This window comes from Guyanagaster necrorhizus (assembly GCF_019112545.1).
Source record: "Guyanagaster necrorhizus MCA 3950 unplaced genomic scaffold BT62scaffold_3, whole genome shotgun sequence".
Classification (NCBI taxonomy): Eukaryota; Fungi; Basidiomycota; class Agaricomycetes; order Agaricales; family Physalacriaceae; genus Guyanagaster; species Guyanagaster necrorhizus.
In genome coordinates, this window is record NW_025064882.1 from 2,082,956 (window position 1) to 2,100,533 (window position 17,578).

Consider the following 17,578-nt stretch of genomic DNA (forward strand, 5'->3'; position numbering starts at 1 on the left):
CCTGCACGAGCTTCAAAACACGAGTTAAAGAAAAACTGATAGAATCGTACTCAAGCCTAGATTCCATGTGTATTGTATCACCGCCACTTTGAAAGCGCGTGCATGCTCTAGAATACGGTTACAGAACATCGCATTGCTGGCAATGATAAGCCTTACAACAGGTGAGTGGACTATAGTCTCATCAATGAATTCTCAATTGACTGAAAATGGAAGAAAATTTCAGAAATCCCGAGCACCACGTGAGATGTACTGTACTTCACTTAATTGGTCGCGACGGGCCTAATGGCGGCGACCCAGCCAATGATACTGCTCTCCAACTCTGCTCTACTTCTCTACCGCGGTCCTTCATATTGAAGAAGAATAAGCCCTTCCCCAAAACTGTGTTTGGGTCCAAATTTACTTGCAGAGCTAAGTACCGGCTGAACGAGATTAGCGTCCAGACTTTGATGGAGTCCTCCTCCGAGTTCCAATCTAACGGCGCGAAGGACTTTCAAACACAGGCAGGCGAGTTCTTGACTCACCGGCGATGAAGCGGGAACTTTCAAGCATATGTGCACCGCAGTCCGAACCGAAAAGCTGGGTGAAGTCCATCCTGTGACAGGGTAGAGTTTCCGACAGAGACGCAGGCGCTCTTTTTTGGGAATGACATATCACCTTTTTGCCTCATCTCGGACCGGGGGTCTTCTGAAACGCATGGGTGGCGTGATGGTCGGCTGATTCGAACGGTCCTCAGTCTTCCTGCCTGAACGTTTAGATTTTTCCTCCTGGGAGAGACGAAATCCTTGTGACTCTTTTCTAGAATGAAATACAGGAAGATAGTTCTTACCAATTCGGATCATTGCTGTCCCGGATTTGCAAAGCTTCGACAATTTTTCTGAACGTTCGGATTTCCCCAGGAAGCGCTTCCTCACAAACTCACACTGATCCGAAATTCTGCAAGGCGTGCCCTCTCAGCAAGTAGCTCTCAGGCTACGCCGTGATATGGCAGATACGTCAAATGCCTAATTCTGACGGTACATTATTACAAAGTCCAAGTGCAACTTCTCACTGGAAAAAACATCTGAGACAGTATTCAAAGTAAGGGACAAAAGGATACGGTACCTATACCTGCCAACTTGATAACTTGAGCGTCTCCAGCAGGTTCTCCCACATTTCCTCCCGGCCCTTGGTCCACTGTGTATACAACCAAGCCTTTATTCCATCCCAAACAAACGGCACATCTAACAGTCCGAAACGCGAAAGATCGAAAGCAAGCGACTCCGACAGATCGTGTATAATGGAGTATTGGTGACTATTGCATTTCCATTAAGATTGACTTCTCAGGAGATCTTCAAATAAAAGCGCAGGACTCGAGAGCGTGAAAATGGTCACACATAGGACACTGGATGATCTTGTTAGTTTGAACAATGGCAGGACAGGCGATGTCACCGTGAGATCCATTGGGAGGTGTGACACCATCAAAGCCCCTCTATCGTGGTGTGAATGGACGTAGGAAGAAGAGGGAAGCACTGAGTCCCTTTGGCTGGTTGATATGATACCCAGCCAGAGAAAATCCATTAAGATTTTCGATACTTTCATATGTTCTAGCAAGACATGTAGAGAGCGTCAAAGGAAAAAGAGTCGACAAGTGTATGAAGCAGACAACCCGACGTCGTATTTCCGTAGCTAATACGAGTAGTTTCTAAAGGCTGATAGTAAGCTACTCAACGAAAAACGTCAGCCGGGTACCGAAATGTAGAAGAAAGGAACCGCACCGAGGAAAATGTAATGATAAGGCTTTCAAAAAAATGTACCGTATTCGTCAGAGAATCATGAAAAATGAATAACGGAGAAGTAGCCAGCCATGTTATTTTCATCTCGCTGATGTCGTTAGTACTAGGGAGGTAGCAGCAAGAGTTTCGGTAGGCACGAAACTAAGGGCGATGGATGTTGAGGGCAGAGCAGTCAGCAAACTCCAGTACTACTCGGATTATTATGCGACTCAGCTATTACACCTTCGATTCTAGGGGTTTCTAGAGTCAAAGATGTTGGGGATAGATGTCGTCAGAGGGAATGAACGTGGTGGTAGTGACTCGAACGCTCGTGCATTCGGTAGCAACCACGGGGATGGTCGCGGTATAGAGTCCAGCTACGGTAGTGATCGATACGAAAATCAAAATAAAGTAAAAAAAAAAAAAAAAAGGCGCAGCCGTCAGCCTGGTGGCTGTGAAACCCAATCCTCAACAAAAAAAAGGACTGAGAAGGGAATATAGGCACCGACTAACTTGAAGGGCATCCACGAGACAATGTCCATGCAAGCAATCTTCATTTTGCAAGTAAAGTTTCCATTGGTCGACTCTTTCCAGACCAGCATGACCATGACCATGAGCGATGTGTCTAACATATCTTTTGTTTGTGACTTTCGGAGCAGAGCAGTAGTAATGGCAGTCCATGGAAGAGAAAGGGCTCTGGTGAATGGTCGCTATTACCTCAAGGTACATATCTGGACCTGATAGACAAGGTGTTGAATTCAGATAGGGATGCTTGGAAAGGATAGAAGAAACAAAAACTTGAAGGACAGTCACAGTGACAGTAGGAATCAATGCTGTCCAGCTTGGCTTCTTACAATCATCATCTATTGCTACACGCCTTGTCCTCGATTTTAGCCAAAAAACCTCACCCCATAGTCTTCCTTTGCATTTGTTGGGGGCGAGGGGGGAGACACTCATAAGAATTTCACTAGCATAAACAAATGTTAGACTAAAAAAGCTCAGTTCATGTGTGTGTCTGTATATGATTTTTCAGTAGCATAGTGGTGAGTAAGTACATTGTTTTTGAGACATGCTGGTACTCATACCAAGCTTTTCAGATATACATGTCCTTTTTGCATAGTCGACAACTCTACGTGCATCCATGACAATATCCAGATTGATCAAACCCAGCTAGCCCCGTCCTTTCTCCTCGTCGTGTCCATCTTCAGTTGCCTAGCATTGCATGTTCTGTGGTTCGCAAAAACGACAGCAGGCCATCTCGACCTTGTTCTCCCATGACCAACAGATCCTTCCTTCTGTATCCTGGAAACTTCCCAGTTCTCCCTGTTTGTACTGGTGAATTTCAGGCAGCAGGATCGTGCCAGATGCAGTACCAAGCATAGCTCTCAAGTCAATCACGCTGCAAGCGTCACACATCAACGCGCTTTGTCACATCCACGTGAACGGAGTAACGGCCGGTTTTCTCCCTCTTTGGACCCCAACTATCATGACGCCTTCCTTCTCTACCGGCAGTAGTGGAATGACCAAGTAACGCCGAGAAATTGGGCATCTTCGAGCCGGTTGGCCCACTATTCCATGGGACGGTCGTCTTGTCTTCCCACACTCCAGCTCTCGTGCCCTGTGCAATTCAGCTTCAAATATTTTCCTTGCTTTGGTGCATACCAAGATGGCTCAACTATTTATACTCATTTTGATCCTTTCAGCTCGACCTGGATGAAGCGCACCAGAATCACATCAGTCACGACATGGAATGATCAACCCTAAGGTCGAAAGGATCACCCAGATCCAATGACGGGCGAATCACCTTGCGCGTCGTTACTCTCCTGAACTAATTCTGGTACTAATGATGTGTGACCTTGCTTCTACTCCTTTGTTCACTGTCGCTGTAATTTCACCCTCCTCGTCCGACAATGCTATCAAAACCGTGCAGCGAGCATATCGTACAGTGTTTGGCAAACAAATGTTCCCGCCAGGGACTGACGAAACCATCTCTTGGTTTGGACATGGGTCTGTTCTGCCCTTGAAGTGCATGATAGCGTCGTTGAAGAATTATGGCAGATTCTACCCTCTTTGCCCAATTTGAACTGGGAGAATGTCCCCAAGTTGTAGGCTTTGACTCCTCTTGAGGAGACGAACAACTATCGAGGAATCCTATCGAAGCACTGTACGTACCTGCCACTTCGTCCACCAGCTTATAGACAGTGTTAAGTGCTCTGCCAAGCGAGACTATGCACCCCAACTCGATTCATTGGTTGATTGTTATCTCTCTCCACTGCACTGCCTTCTGACTAGTGAGGTGAAGGCAGTTAGATTGATACTGAGCCAGCTAGGCAGATTCGTTTATGATGCAGAAGAAGACGGTCTATATGTAACTTCTTCGCTCTTCGCCGCCCTTCTCGTCGTGGAATCCGAGCAATAGTTTGACCAAACAGAAGTATGTGATCAGGACGTTTCCGAGGCGACATGTATGCTCCTTTTCACCATATACAGTTCGTATCTAGGTCTGGCGGTGTCGAATAGTCGTCTAGGATACGCATTACCACATATCTACAAGCATAGAGGTTTCTCATATAGGGGTTAATGCTTATTATTATAAAATATGAGAAGCTACAAGAAGGTACAGCCATCCAGCGGGAGCCACACGAGTAGTATTTATCGGCTTACAGTATCTCCCTATCGTGGTGAGAGAAATACCTATAGTCGGGATGAATGATGCGACTACTCATCGAAAGTGTGATCCAGGAGGTACCATGGTGAGCCAGGTGATATCAGGATCCTATTAGTCTGAACCTACGAAGGAGGTACCCAATTTATGGGTCTTCCAGGACCCCCGATTATGCCCACAAAAGTGCCGTCGGTACCCAATGTCCGAAAATTTCTCACGAGTTTTTAGGTAATTTTGCACCAATGATGCTAAGAATTTCTCATATTTGTGTACCGCGCAGGTTCCTTTTCTCCTCCCCTCCCGTATCTCTCGCGTCATTCAGGAAAATTTGGAGCCATGACACCCGAGATGTCTTTCTCGAGACTACTCGAGGCCTGATTACGTTGTATGGATATCTAGGGAGCAAAATACCATCTCTGTCGGCATGCCTCTTGCTGCCTATACTCGACTGTTAGTGGGCAGGCCATCTACTAAACGCTCAGGCATGGAATGGCTTAGTAAAATGAGTGCTACATGATTTGCAAGTCTGCAGCTGGATTTCTCACTCGCAGGCTCGTCACTACTGCAACCGTCATTCTCTCGATAGCCGCGGAATATCTCACTGCCATAACGCGTGTGCCAATTATGTTTCCAGTCGCAGTATAGAACTCTGCGCTTGCGAGGAGGGCTATAAATAATCCCACAATGTCTGTCCACTTACTTCCAACATATGTCTGTCATGAAGACTTCTCCAGGACCTTCCTTGACATTTATTCGTCCTCCTCTCGACGGATCGCTTACTTACCCAGAAATATTCGACTACAATGCACAACACAGCCCAGACCATCCTGTCTTTCAATTTTATGAACAGGACCATATTCAAAAAATCACCTGGAGCGAGGTCACCAAGGCTATCCATGCCGCCGGTCGTGTTGTTCGTGATCATGTCACTCGGACGGACTATATGGACTCCGCCCCAATTGTAGGAGTTCTGGCAAATGCTGGTACGTCGTCCTTTCATCTGATCAGTCTCCGACTGACGAAAATTCTATAGATAGCATCACGTTCCTCACTGTTGTCTCTGGGATCATTCGCGCAGGGTACACGGCGTTCCCGATATCTACCCGCAACTCACCTGCAGCGATCGCTCATCTGCTTGGAAGCACTAGATGCAAATATCTATTTGTCAATGCCGACTCCGCTATGCAGGAAATAGCGCACCTGCAAGATGGTATAAAATTGATACCGATGCCGACATTTGAAGATCTCTACCTGAAGAATGATTCAGAGCCACTGCCATATGTCCCTGATTGGAAGCAAATAGCGCTCATTATTCATTCTTCGGGATCGACGCGGCTCGGGCCTAGCCCAATTGCCTACTCGCATCGGAATTATATGATGCACGGAGTTTGGTTGTGTACGCCTAGTTCCTTCCTACATAGAGTTAAGAAATCTGATACAACTTTCAAAAAGCTTACGGAGACATGGATGTTTGCGGACACGTTCTTTCTGCACATGCGTCAGCTATGTATCGTGCGTATTCCGTCTCAGACCATAACAGGGATTGTCCTGAAGAATTTCTGCTTAGATCTCATGGGATGTTGGACATTCATGGTCGCTGTACGTCAAGTAATTCTTTATCATTCTCATTTGACCAATCATCTCAGGCTTCGGATGGTGTAACTATAGCAGTTTTCCCTCCTGAGAATCCACCCATAGTGCCGACACCACAGCGCGTCTTGGAGGGCATAATAGCGACGAACTGTACGATCGTGTTTTGTGTCCCCCACTTTTTCGAAGTGAGTGACATCCTTCATTTCTCGTGTAGGAGAATTAAGATCTACCGATTACTAGACATGGGTACACGATCCGGCCGCTGTCGAAGTTCTGACAAAGGCTACAGTCGTAGTACGGATTCTTTGTTTGAACCTGACGACCGTTTGGCTGATATCTGGCAGTTATTTGGAGGTGCACCGCTTGCCAAAGCTGCTGGAGACTCACTAGTAGCCAAGGGTGTAACTCTTTGCACCCTTTTCGGAAGGTATGTTCCGGTCCATGGTGATAAAATCAATCTATATACTTATAGTTTTTCTTAGTACCGAAACCACATTCACTGCAAAGATGATTCCCAGTATGTTATATGATGCCACTGAGAAGGCTGTTGCTGACGATGACACATTAGAGGAGACGCCTGCCGAGGGATGGGAATGGTTTGAGGCGAGTGTAAAACTATCACGCCATCGACTTCTACTTACTTTGCTAATACAGTGGGCGCATTATATCGATTATATCCTTCTTCCAATCGAAGGAGAGGAGAATATGTTCTATGTTATCATCAAGGTTGGAGATCCAACCTCCATATTGCATCTACTCTAATATTCCGAAGGAAAATCCTAACACGGGGTACTCACCGGCGGTCTTTAACACTACGATAGACGGTGTCAGGGCGAACGACACCAAAGATATCTTTATCAGGCATCCAACCAATCCTGAAATGTTCAAGTGCTACGGAAGATACGGTATGATGAATCTCGCGCTGGTAGGAGTGACTCTGTTGGACATTGAACTTTGATAGACGACCAAATTATCCATAGCAGTGGGGTACGTTCAACCTTTTGCTACGTTCCTACGATTCTTAATCACGCTTATCACAGGAAAAGACGAACCCTATGCCAATCGGCATGTGTATTTTTCCCGTCTTAGGCACTGCGCTGATCCTCTAGCAGAGAAAACTATTACTACCGACAAACGAATTGCCGTCGCCGTGATGTTTGGTCAATTAAGAATCCAGTCCGGAGTTTTGGTCTCGCCAGCGCCTGAACATGAATTTGACCCCGCCAACGAGAAAGACCTCGCTGACTTCCGTGCGAGTATTTGGTAAGGTTCTTTGTCTTCTACTGTTTGTATTGACACCTTTCCTAGGGGCACGGTGTCCAAGGCTAATAACGAGGCCCCGCAACACTCGAGGATCTCCAAAGAGGTGCGCGTAATTGTTGTATTACTCGAGAACATACACTGACGTCCGTATCAAAGATGATCATCATCACACATCCATCCAAGCCCTTCACGTTCACTCCCAAAGGGACTCTTCGACGACCGGCTATTCTGAAAGCCTACAGCAGGGAGATCGAGGCAGCATACGAAGCGGTTGACAAGATCTCTCTCTACAACATCCCAGCACCCTAGAAATGGAGGATCGATAACGTTACTGAATGGTAGGTAGGTAGTATTACACGGCACGGTCCATTAGAGGATGTCGGGCGTAGATAATACATAATTCCTTCCTTGTCCGAACCTGTCATCTCATCCTTCTGAAGTCTCCTAGCCATCGCAATCCGCAACACGATCGTCAGCACCCTTCGGAAAAACCACATAATCTCTGGGTGCCATCCAGTCCCTACCACGGGATTTCGTTGTCATAATCCATCGATATCTGTTTTAAGTGCCTGTGTTTACAACTTTGCACTACTTCCCAAAGCCAATGGGAACACTCATACACAACGCGAACGATATTCAATACTTGCCTTAAACGCCGGAGTTTTGATTGCTATTCGAGTACTCTTCGTACCATCCAACCAAGCTCAGCGATCCTCGTTAACCGGTTTCACCACCTCAGCTTCCCAAGCATCAGCAACAGATCTCAACGTTGTCAATACCCACGCATGAATTCCAATGACATATCCAGCTTCCCGGATGGTGGCAGCTAATGTTGCACCCACACCCGAAACAGACTGGCTGGCCCGGATGCAAACCATTCCACGGCTCGCGCTCGAGGAAACATAAAAGACTCTTTCGTCACTGTCGCGTCGATAAATAATTCACAAAAGTTTTGTGGAAGGTGAATATGGGACCATAGAGGTAGGTTAGGAAGAAGGATTCTTTCTGGTGGGGGAGCAGAAGTGGAAGGACTCGGCGATGCATCGAGCGAATCGAGGAGTTCGTAGGTGGAAGTATCATTTGGTTGGTGTAGAAGAACCGCCATCTGTATCCAGATTTTCCATGGATGCTACAATGACAAGGACAGATGTATATCCTCGTAGACTGGGTGATCCAGCCTGACGATAGAAGAGAGGATGAAGCTGGTGCCTCAATATTGGGATTGAACAACGTCAAATCCATCATCGCTCGAGCATTTTACTGTGGGCATGGGTCATAGTATCCAGGGTTTGAAAAATTACTGCCAATAGCAACTGGTGCAGAGTCTGAAGTCGTAACAAGGAGCTGGGGGGGGGAGACAGCTTGATAAAAGCCCATTGCGAGAGGAGTAACGATTGTATAGTGGGTGCTAAGAATGGGAGGACAGGATGCTCGATATGCAGTTGTGAAGAGTTATTCTCACGAAGGAAATGCGGACCATTGGCAGCGCTTCAAGCTATTGGTTTGGCGGAAAACAGTAGGCATATTCGGCTATTGCGCCTTTGGGCCTAAGGGACTTTGACTCAAAGATGGACCAAGAACGGAATAATATAGGCGCTGACCAACGATGGGAATCCAACGAGAAAAATGAGCACGAGTTCATGCAAACAATCTTCATTTCACAGTAAATTTCCACTAGTCAACTCTTTCTGGACCAACGGGACGATACGATGTGTCCAACATCTTTTGTTCATGTCTTTTAAGTTTTGGAGCAGAGTCGAAGAGAAATGGCTCTGAGCGAATGGTCGCCACTACCTGCAATTGAGAAAGCGTATTGGTCGAATACACGATGCTCACCCTGTATCCACTGCCAGCCCCGCCAATGCCGTCCGATTCATTTGTTTTCGAGTAGCCTTAACAGCCTTCTATGGGATGGAAACACTAAGAAAGGAAGGAAGAAACAAGGAGGACAGTCGCTGTGATTTTGCGAAGCAGACGGCAGAAAACGCGTCTGTGGCGTGGGAGCGTAAGAACCCCGGTATTTTTCGACCTTACAGTCATCCTAGTTGCCTTTCCATGACTTCCTTTTACAAAGGGAACAAACCGCCTTCATTGAAATCTGCTTATCCTCCAGCCTAGCGCATCCTCAATGTCGGCAGCCAAGGGCACCGTGCCGCTGCCTTTCCGTTCAAGTTATCTGATCAGCATCCTGGGTTCAAGACGTCGATGACAGATTTCCATGTATTTCTCAAGCGAATAAATTAACGACCACCACTTTCGACCCCAAGCCCAACTCGATTCTCAAGACAGGAACCTCGCCAAATTACCTTCATCAAGACCAGCCATCATTTGACATCAGTATTGCACCAAAAGTTATCCACTGTATAATTTTTTTGTCAATTCATTGCTCATGCCAAGGATAACGATCCTCTTGCAGAGATGAATCTACAGCCCACCATAGGGCCCGTGTCAAACTATAGGATCCTTTTCAATTGAAATCCTCGTTCAGGGACTCCGAGAGATGCTCATCAGTCAGTGTGGAAGCTGGACCTCCGTTCATCGAGACAATCATGACTACGCTTGCAGAACATCCTATTCATGCGACCTCGCCACATAGGTCCACCGTGACTGTTTCAGTCAAACATGGCCGTGTTAGGATTTTTCCGCAGAATCCAATCGATCTTCCAAGTATTCCCTTTTCTACCATCATCATCGCTTCTCGAACTGTTATCGCAGCAAAATTTTCCACACGCTAGATTTCCCCTCTGCCGGATCAACTTCCGGCCCCAATAACGATCTGGTTCCCTCTCTTGACGTTCTCGCTGGCGCATTTCTCTTCCCCGTCTCCACTCCAATTCCAAATGGGTGGCAGGAAGAAAGGCTATGGTCAATTCATTGAGCTTAGTCTTTTAGTGAACTTGGATATATATATGGTACCGTGTACCACATCAGACTCGCCTTCTCTGTCAGATGGACCGTCATAATACAACAACTATGTGACTCGGAAGACTGCATCCGAATGATGGCAGGTGCAGTTGCAAAGCTTTCTGAGGCCAAAAAGCAGCACTATCGTGAGTTTCTGTTTTCCAAAAACATGTTCCGTAACTAATTCCTCAAAAAATGTAACGATTTTCCACCGCTTTCTGCATACAACTACCTCTCGTCCATCATTCGATAAATGTTTTGGTTGACTCGACCCTCACATGTTTCCTGAAGCTTCCTTTATGGGTTTCATCATCGCCAATGATATCCTTCGGAGACTACACAGAGTCAATGGATACGGGAACAATAACAACCCTAACTCCAAGGTTGGTTGAGCCGTATAAGATGGTTCCTGCGGTATGAATCGGAGAAGGCAACTCTGTTGGGAGAGCTGGTAATGGTAGGCCATTTAGTGTCTGGCACCGAGTCGCAGGAAGATGTTGACTATTCAAGCCATATCTTGTTTGTCTTTTCTGAACCTTAATAGTATTCGTCTAACTTTAATAGGAATCGTCTGCTAAGGCGGAATGATAAGCGGCCGACGAGGATAATGATAAAATTGGTTAGCCTCTTGACACATCGACTCGGATGACGACTAGTCCCAAGCCACTCCGCTATTTCTGTCTCTGCATCCTGGGTGAATGCTGCACGGGAATGCATGCCGTATGTGGGTAAGGTCGAACCAATAGGATTGACCAGTTGTTTCTGTCGCAACACTTTTCCATATCATAGCGATGTGTTAGGAAACGTATGGAAAAGTAGGTGCGGCAACGACAGATCAATTTTCCAGTTGTTTCTTTTTTAACAGTGATTTTCGATCGAATAGCTGTCCGAACCGCTATCAGGGGATGCTGCCACGACGCGCCCTTGTGGGTCTTCATCCCAACTTTGAAGGTTTGGCTGACGCCCGTTCAGGCTCCTCCTAATCCCGAATCCGACGGTCTCAAAAGGTACACATGCATCTAAACTAGGACCATTCAATTTTGATGCGAACTTGGATCCCCCACATCGTCGCCTCCACCGGCGGCGCTCTTCCTGAATCAGTACGCCAGCGCCAAGAATGGTGCACCAAGATCCTCCAACTCGCGAGGAATCTTACCCACGAGGAGTTCCGCCTACTGAAAAAGAGATGCGACTGCTGTCTGGACCGTGCTTACGCCCTACACCGGCACGTACGTTGGTGAGAGGGAAAGTTTGTACAGTCAAGGTCGAGGATTGGGACCTTTTTCCTGTCGCCATGGAGCCAACTTTGGGTGTCCTTCTCCCCTACATCTGAAACGAGCTGAGCTTTCCTTGGTGCCTCAATTGCGTAAAAAAAAGGTCACCTATGCACGTACCAGAACAGCAAGACGTTTAAATGCGGCAAATGCTCGCCATTTGGGATTGCGTGCCCCAAGGACCCTGGAACTGGGAAGCGCAAGCCGGACCGCGACGATGAACAGGCTCGGAAGAAAGCTCGAAGTGATCCGAGTGTGGAGGAAGAAATCGCTGAGTTGAAGGTGCAGATCGCGCAGTTGCAGGAGCACGTGGGGAAGATGACGGAGATATTGAGCAGGAATGAGGCCTCCCGGCGGCGGGCGAACTTTGAATTGTCGTTGATGTTGATGCAGTTAGGGAATGTTTGCAAAGGTTTCGAAAAAGATAGTTTTCATCCTTCGCTGTGCTAGTCGTATTGACACGCCGGGATCATAGAAAGTTTAAGAAGAATCTCATACAGAAGGGTATGCTCGTCCAGCGGTGAGTTTGTTATTGTTGTAAGGGATACGGTGTTCGACTAGTCAGGCCCAGACATCAGGCCGCATGACAGGAGTTTGAATCTCTACCAAAGAAAAAAGTCATGGAGGGAGGGATATACGACGATTCCTCTTTGATGAATATCAATCACCCCAAGCAAAATCGTCGCTGTGACCAATCGAAATATAACGAAAAAGCCAGAGTAGTGAGGAAAAAATAGAGATGGACCAGAAGGGTATAGTCAGCTAGATCTCAGCATGCTCTTCGCTATCGGGAGATCCGTCGGTATGGCTAAGGTGTCCATGTGCATTAGAAGCCCAGATCCTCTGATCCCAAAGATTGTATCGGGAGAGTGGGATTTGAGTGAAGCTGCTGGATCCCACGAGCAAACCCTTCAACCAGCCAACGGGGACGACGGTGATGAGGGGAAAAACAGCAGTGACCGTCGGTGTTAAACAAACTGTCCGCCTGCCTACCACTCCCATCAAGTTCTGTTACGCAATAGTGGCCGAAGTTGGCCGCATTTATTCCAACTGTACGAAACAAACAAAACAAAGAGGCTGGGGAAAGATCGGTAAACTGAAATAGAGAAATATCAAAGTGAGAAAATCGAAAGGACGAAAATGACATATAATACAACCCCAATTGTAAAGGGTAACCAAGAATGCAGCACCAGAATATTCCTCTTGTGCGCAAGAGATTGATCAGCAGCCACAAAGAGATGCATTTACTCTTTCAATTCCAATTCACGTATCCTTCCGCGACCTCTCCATCCTCCTCGTGCGCCTTGCCCTTGCCTTTTTGATCGATGACCTGCACAGGCTGGAACGGCACAATCTCTCCCTCCACTTCCTGAGGGGGTGAAGAGGGGAAGCGGAATCCCTCGTCGATGAAGCGTAGGTCGCTAAAAGAGCTCGCGCCGACTTGGAAGGGCGAGGAGGGCGAAGGGATCGATGAAGGCGGTCCAGGAGAGCTAGGTCCAGGGATGTGATACTGATTAAATTCAGTCGAGAAGGAGAAGGGATTGTGCAACTCGTTACTGTCAAAAGAATAGTGTCGTTCCTCGTGCCACAAATTGTATGACGCGTCGGCAAAGTTGTCGTACGTCTGTATCTCTGTGTATTCACGAGGCGGCTCTACATTGCTGGGTCCAAACGTGCTCGTCGTTGGACTCTGCATGTCAGAGTCGCCCGCCCACCCGCTGAGCGTGCTAAAACTGGATATATGGGCGGATCCGGGGTTCGTGTAAGAAGACTGATATGGACTCGTGTGCCATGGCGACTGGGTGTCTTCGGTCGGGCTGTACGGTGAGGGATCAGGTATGAACGAGTACGAGCCTTGCCTGGTAGGGATTAGGTCGGCTTGAGGTGGTGGTATGGAGGGACCTGGCACTGGGAAATCCTAGAAGTATGTCTGTGAGGAAGGAAAAAGAGAAAAAAAAAGGGAGGACGTACGAGAGCCTTGTAAGGGGTGGACGAGGACTGGGCACGGGCATGATGTAGGGGTTTGCCGGCTCGTTTCTCGGAAGGGACCGAACGGCTGCGCTTTCCCGCCCTGTCCCGCTCCCTCTCCCACTCATTCACCGCTCTTTCCAGATCTTCACCCTCCCGCCCTTCGACGAGCAAATCCCGTATCTTCCCGAGTCGCCCGTCCTCCCTCTCTCTCTTCACCCGACCCCGCCCGTCGCCCTCGCCCCCACGACCCCGCCCTCGCCGCCCTCGACCGCCACGGCCTCGTCCTCGTCCACCATTCACTCCCGGCCGGAATCTCCAGTCCGGGTACCGCCTCCGGTGCTCCTCCAACGCGACCTTGGCCTTGTCCTCCCATTCCTGCTTCTCCTCATTGGTCAAGGCGCGCCAGTACATACCGATGATCTTGCTCAGCGTCGAGTGGTTGCCCTCGACGCGCCCCGAGATGCGTTGAGACCGGATGAATGCCGATCGGAAGAGAATGAATGCATTTGGGGGCCGTGGGATGTACGAGGACGATGTGGACTCGACTAGCGGAGGCAGGTCGTCATCGATAAAGTCGTCGTCGTGCTCGTCGTCGTAGTTGTCCATAGTAGTAGACAGACGAAGTGTTGTTGTTGGCCATGATGCATCCTCCTCAGAAGCACACCTTGGATGAGGTAAACAAGGGGAACAAAGGGAATCCCTTCGGAGGTTGCCTTGGGGCGAACACGTGCTCTTCTTCGATCGCGTATCTTTTTCTCCCTCTGCCACGATCGCGTCAAGCCTGTCTCCTACCAATGTATATAATTCACAAAATGTACAGCAAACCAACTCAAATTGCTACTATAACAGTACTCACATAGGCACCTTTTCCCTCCTCCTCCAATCTCACCCGGGTAATCCTTGGCGTGATGCCGTCCCGGCCCTGACTACCGCCACCCAAAAGACAATAGGAAATGTCTGATTTTTTCCCGAACGCTTTGATGAACCTTGCCTCCAATGTCTGGAATTCCGATACACGACGCGTGATTTCCAAATACTCGCAAAGTGTTTGATTCAACTGAGCCTGCTAAAAACCTTGCAAATTCCTTACATCCTCATCAATCACCTTCCAGACTTGGCCACACACTTGCTTCCTCGCTTCCGTATGACTGGCTCTTTCGAAGAATCGGGCACCACACCCGACTCACGCTCCTCCTACTCTCTGCAACAATGGCTCTTTCCGTCTCTGTACTTGCGTTTTTATCCCGTACTGCTTGTAGGCTTGACGGTAATCAACACTTGATGCCACCATTAAACCAATTGAAGAACACTTACAAAACCATGAAAATCTTTCGGTTCCGTTAAACAGATCGCAAAAAGTCTCTGTCCCTTACATCTCCGGTTATCGGTGACTTTTGCAAGCGTACGCTTCTTGTATCACACAAAGGATGTCCCGTCTATGGGAGAGCGGCGTTTACAAGATGCCAAATACCCGAAATCTCGTCATAAGGAACCACTGGACAAAGGGTTTCCCAAGCATGTGTATTCTCGTCCGTGATACAAAGGATAACCCATGTATGGCCTTTGCGAAGATGGCGATAGAGCGGATATCTGTTCTGGAGCCGCCGGGTATCAGTGTCTCTTTCCACCCTGCATCCATTAAACCGTGGATGTTGAGAACATCTGGAATCGCCATGACAAAGGAATGTGTGGACCATGAGCTCCCCGGATGAACAAGTAATTCCACGCACTTGCCCCGTTCTTGCACTTGCTTTCATGATTTCTTTGGTAGGAGGCTCGTGTGCGCATTCATGCATGGTGCAGCAACACGTTGACTTGAGCTCCGGTTCTAGCACATCTTTTCGGCAACGATGGAGACCAGCAGGGACAGCATTCGCCTCAAGTTTTGCCCCGTGCATCGCCGATTGGAACCGTAGCGAGGGTACGCGTCGAAACAATCTGGGGAGAGTATGCCGAGCTGGTGTTTCTGTTCCACTTCCATGGGAACAGGGCCGGTATAGCATCGCATGAATTCCACCAATGAGATCCGAGATCCGAGACCGAAATGTCCAGTGTTTAATTTGATGAAACCGTCGTAAGGATCGAAACGTCTTCTAACGCCCGCAACCTCCCTGGCCTTGCGAGCGTGAACTTTAACCTGGATGCTGCATATAACTTCTTCAGCATACCTTGAGTGACTAGTGAAAAACATACCAGTGTGTTGGCCAACAGATCAGTCGAGAACTCACGCTGAGAAGTAGAGTGACCAATGGCAGAAAGGGGGGGGTGTAAATATACTGCTCGTGAAATATCCAAGGTCTCTTGTACCAACGATCTGGTAAGCGTCAGGAAGGACTAGAATGTCGTGATTTTACAAGAGACAGCATCCAACATTAATGGGACATAGATATCGTCTCCGGTGTCAGAGTTGCGAAAAAGACACTAGAAATGCTAAGAGAGAAAGGCTGACCAACAAATAAGCTCCAAAGCCGCCCGAAAACAACCCACAGCTATAATAAGCTGCCAACAGCCCAAATTCAGAAGAGTGTCAAGCGGGGCAAGTTGGCGCCGATTATTCATCAAGGAGTCATGCACCTTTGGGGGAGGAAGCTGCACGAGCCTTGCATCAGCCCCGAGCTCAAGTTGAGTTAGGGAAAACAGAGGTCTCCAAATGGCATACAGGCACACTGTTAGATGCAACCTGCTCGTTGGCCATATAGCGACAGCGGAGCAAGACGTGGAGATACCTTTCGAATGATCTTGTTACTACAACGGAAGAACGAGTCTGGCATGCATACTGTAAACTGGTACCAGCATGCCGCAGCGCTCTATGAAAAAAATTCATACTCCTGTATATCGAATATTCCGATCCTGCTTTCGAGTCGACTTCTGGTGAAGGGGCAGCGGGTTAATGGAACAGAGTCGCCACGAAACTGTCGACTGTATTTTTCGATTCGTGTCAAAAGTGGAACATAGTTTCCCTAGACAACTAACGTTCCGTCGTCTTTGGCTTGGTGGCATGCTCTAGATGTAGAGGCTGATGAAGGTCCTTGCGACAGATGCTGGGGAAAGAGGGGCGAGGTCGCGGCAAGCAGTCGCTCCTCGACTAGGCGATGAACATGGATACCCAAGAGTCGAGACGAATGCATACTACTGGTGACTGGTTGTAAGTACTACAAATCTACTACAAGCTAGCCAAGGCTGGGGTCGAGCTCAGGGCTTAGGCTCTTGGCCGCGGCCAGGTCATGCCGTCAATCATGCCGGGCCGCTTGCCCCAAGTCATATGTTATTATTATTGAGAAATCTTTAATTCAGTGTTGAGGAGGATATCCCGGGAAGAGATCCTTCATCAGAAGGAAAATTCCGCACACCGGGTCTATCAAAACACTTTCGTAATTGCCTAAAAACCATCTTTCTTTATGCAGGTTTACTGTGCAACCGGCGCATTCTTATCCTCGGGTTTCTCACAGATTAAATACCACTGGCATTCGTTCTGTGAGTGGGAAGAGCAAGCCGTCTGGCCATGTGGATGTCAACGCGGCTTGGGACCAACATCTTCGGTTATGTCGGTCTCTTCACGACCAAGTCTAACCTTTCAGTTGCTAATCGAAATGTCTCCTAGAATTTAAATGGCTGTAACTCTTCGCGGTGAACCTTATGTCTCTCGATACTAATGTCACTCTCCTAGAACTGCCGAGGTTGTGCTAGCCATGCGCTCCCTCGCATTTTTCGTTACCAAAGTGCTGGCTTTATACATGAAGCAGATCATTTGGGGGCACGAGCCCTTGTCAAGTGTGCGAAGTGAGCATGGACGTGGGTATAACGGTCTTTAATCAGGCCCAAGTCCCTCAGCGACTCCGAAGTTGCAGTCATCGAGGTGTCACCTCACCCGGCACGGACTCCTGGTTTGTTTGGACGAGTTTTCGTCATTTCGATCGACGTCTCGGAGAAATATGGTCGGCCTCTGTATTGGTACGGATCTTGACTCGTTTACTTTGTTCCCGCGAGTATTCAGGGTACCTTCAACTCTTGCATTCTGACGACGTCACAACAGATTAAGAATAGAACCTGCATCTGAAAGCATCAGGTATCAACGATTCATTTCATTTTTGCAAGGTCGTCACTGTGAAAGGCTCGTATCTCTGTACCGGGCGCTCAACATGAACTTACCAGGTGTT

The 17,578-nt window shown here is 48.0% G+C and overlaps 5 protein-coding genes across 5 annotated transcripts; 3 read left to right on the forward strand and 2 right to left on the reverse strand.

Moving 5' to 3' along the window:
• Positions 1 to 3,597: 3,597 nt before the first annotated feature.
• BT62DRAFT_1000809 (uncharacterized protein) lies at positions 3,598 to 4,794 on the forward strand (the record flags this gene model as incomplete). The annotated part of the gene is made up of 4 exons (XM_043176672.1): positions 3,598 to 3,758; positions 3,788 to 3,856; positions 4,577 to 4,644; positions 4,697 to 4,794. The coding sequence occupies 4 exons, from the start codon at positions 3,598 to 3,600 to the stop codon at positions 4,792 to 4,794; spliced, it is 396 nt and encodes a 131-aa protein (XP_043045054.1).
• Positions 4,795 to 5,134: 340 nt separating this feature from the next.
• On the forward strand, positions 5,135 to 7,581 carry BT62DRAFT_1000810 (acetyl-CoA synthetase-like protein; the record flags this gene model as incomplete). Its single annotated transcript, XM_043176673.1, has 14 exons — positions 5,135 to 5,399; positions 5,450 to 5,812; positions 5,869 to 5,928; positions 5,984 to 6,015; positions 6,063 to 6,194; positions 6,250 to 6,303; positions 6,354 to 6,436; positions 6,492 to 6,526; positions 6,578 to 6,735; positions 6,782 to 6,934; positions 6,990 to 6,996; positions 7,050 to 7,272; positions 7,318 to 7,375; positions 7,429 to 7,581. 14 exons carry the CDS (start codon positions 5,135 to 5,137, stop codon positions 7,579 to 7,581), a joined length of 1,776 nt encoding a protein of 591 aa, XP_043045055.1.
• A 2,692-nt stretch (positions 7,582 to 10,273) lies between these two features.
• Positions 10,274 to 11,900, forward strand: BT62DRAFT_916533 (uncharacterized protein; the record flags this gene model as incomplete). The annotated part of the gene is made up of 6 exons (XM_043184000.1): positions 10,274 to 10,322; positions 10,468 to 10,559; positions 10,966 to 10,991; positions 11,060 to 11,102; positions 11,205 to 11,405; positions 11,574 to 11,900. The coding sequence occupies 6 exons, from the start codon at positions 10,274 to 10,276 to the stop codon at positions 11,898 to 11,900; spliced, it is 738 nt and encodes a 245-aa protein (XP_043045056.1).
• An 802-nt stretch (positions 11,901 to 12,702) lies between these two features.
• BT62DRAFT_916534 (uncharacterized protein) lies at positions 12,703 to 14,027 on the reverse strand (the record flags this gene model as incomplete). Its single annotated transcript, XM_043184001.1, has 2 exons — positions 12,703 to 13,368; positions 13,422 to 14,027. The coding sequence occupies 2 exons, from the start codon at positions 14,025 to 14,027 to the stop codon at positions 12,703 to 12,705; spliced, it is 1,272 nt and encodes a 423-aa protein (XP_043045057.1).
• Positions 14,028 to 14,592: 565 nt separating this feature from the next.
• BT62DRAFT_432947 (uncharacterized protein) lies at positions 14,593 to 15,665 on the reverse strand. Its single transcript, XM_043180874.1, has 3 exons — positions 15,615 to 15,665; positions 14,736 to 15,558; positions 14,593 to 14,681 (listed from the first exon to the last, which is right to left on the reverse strand). Exon 2 carries the CDS (start codon positions 15,422 to 15,424, stop codon positions 14,858 to 14,860), a length of 567 nt encoding a protein of 188 aa, XP_043045058.1. The 5' UTR covers positions 15,425 to 15,558; positions 15,615 to 15,665; the 3' UTR covers positions 14,593 to 14,681; positions 14,736 to 14,857.
• Between the last annotated feature and the right edge of the window lie 1,913 nt (positions 15,666 to 17,578).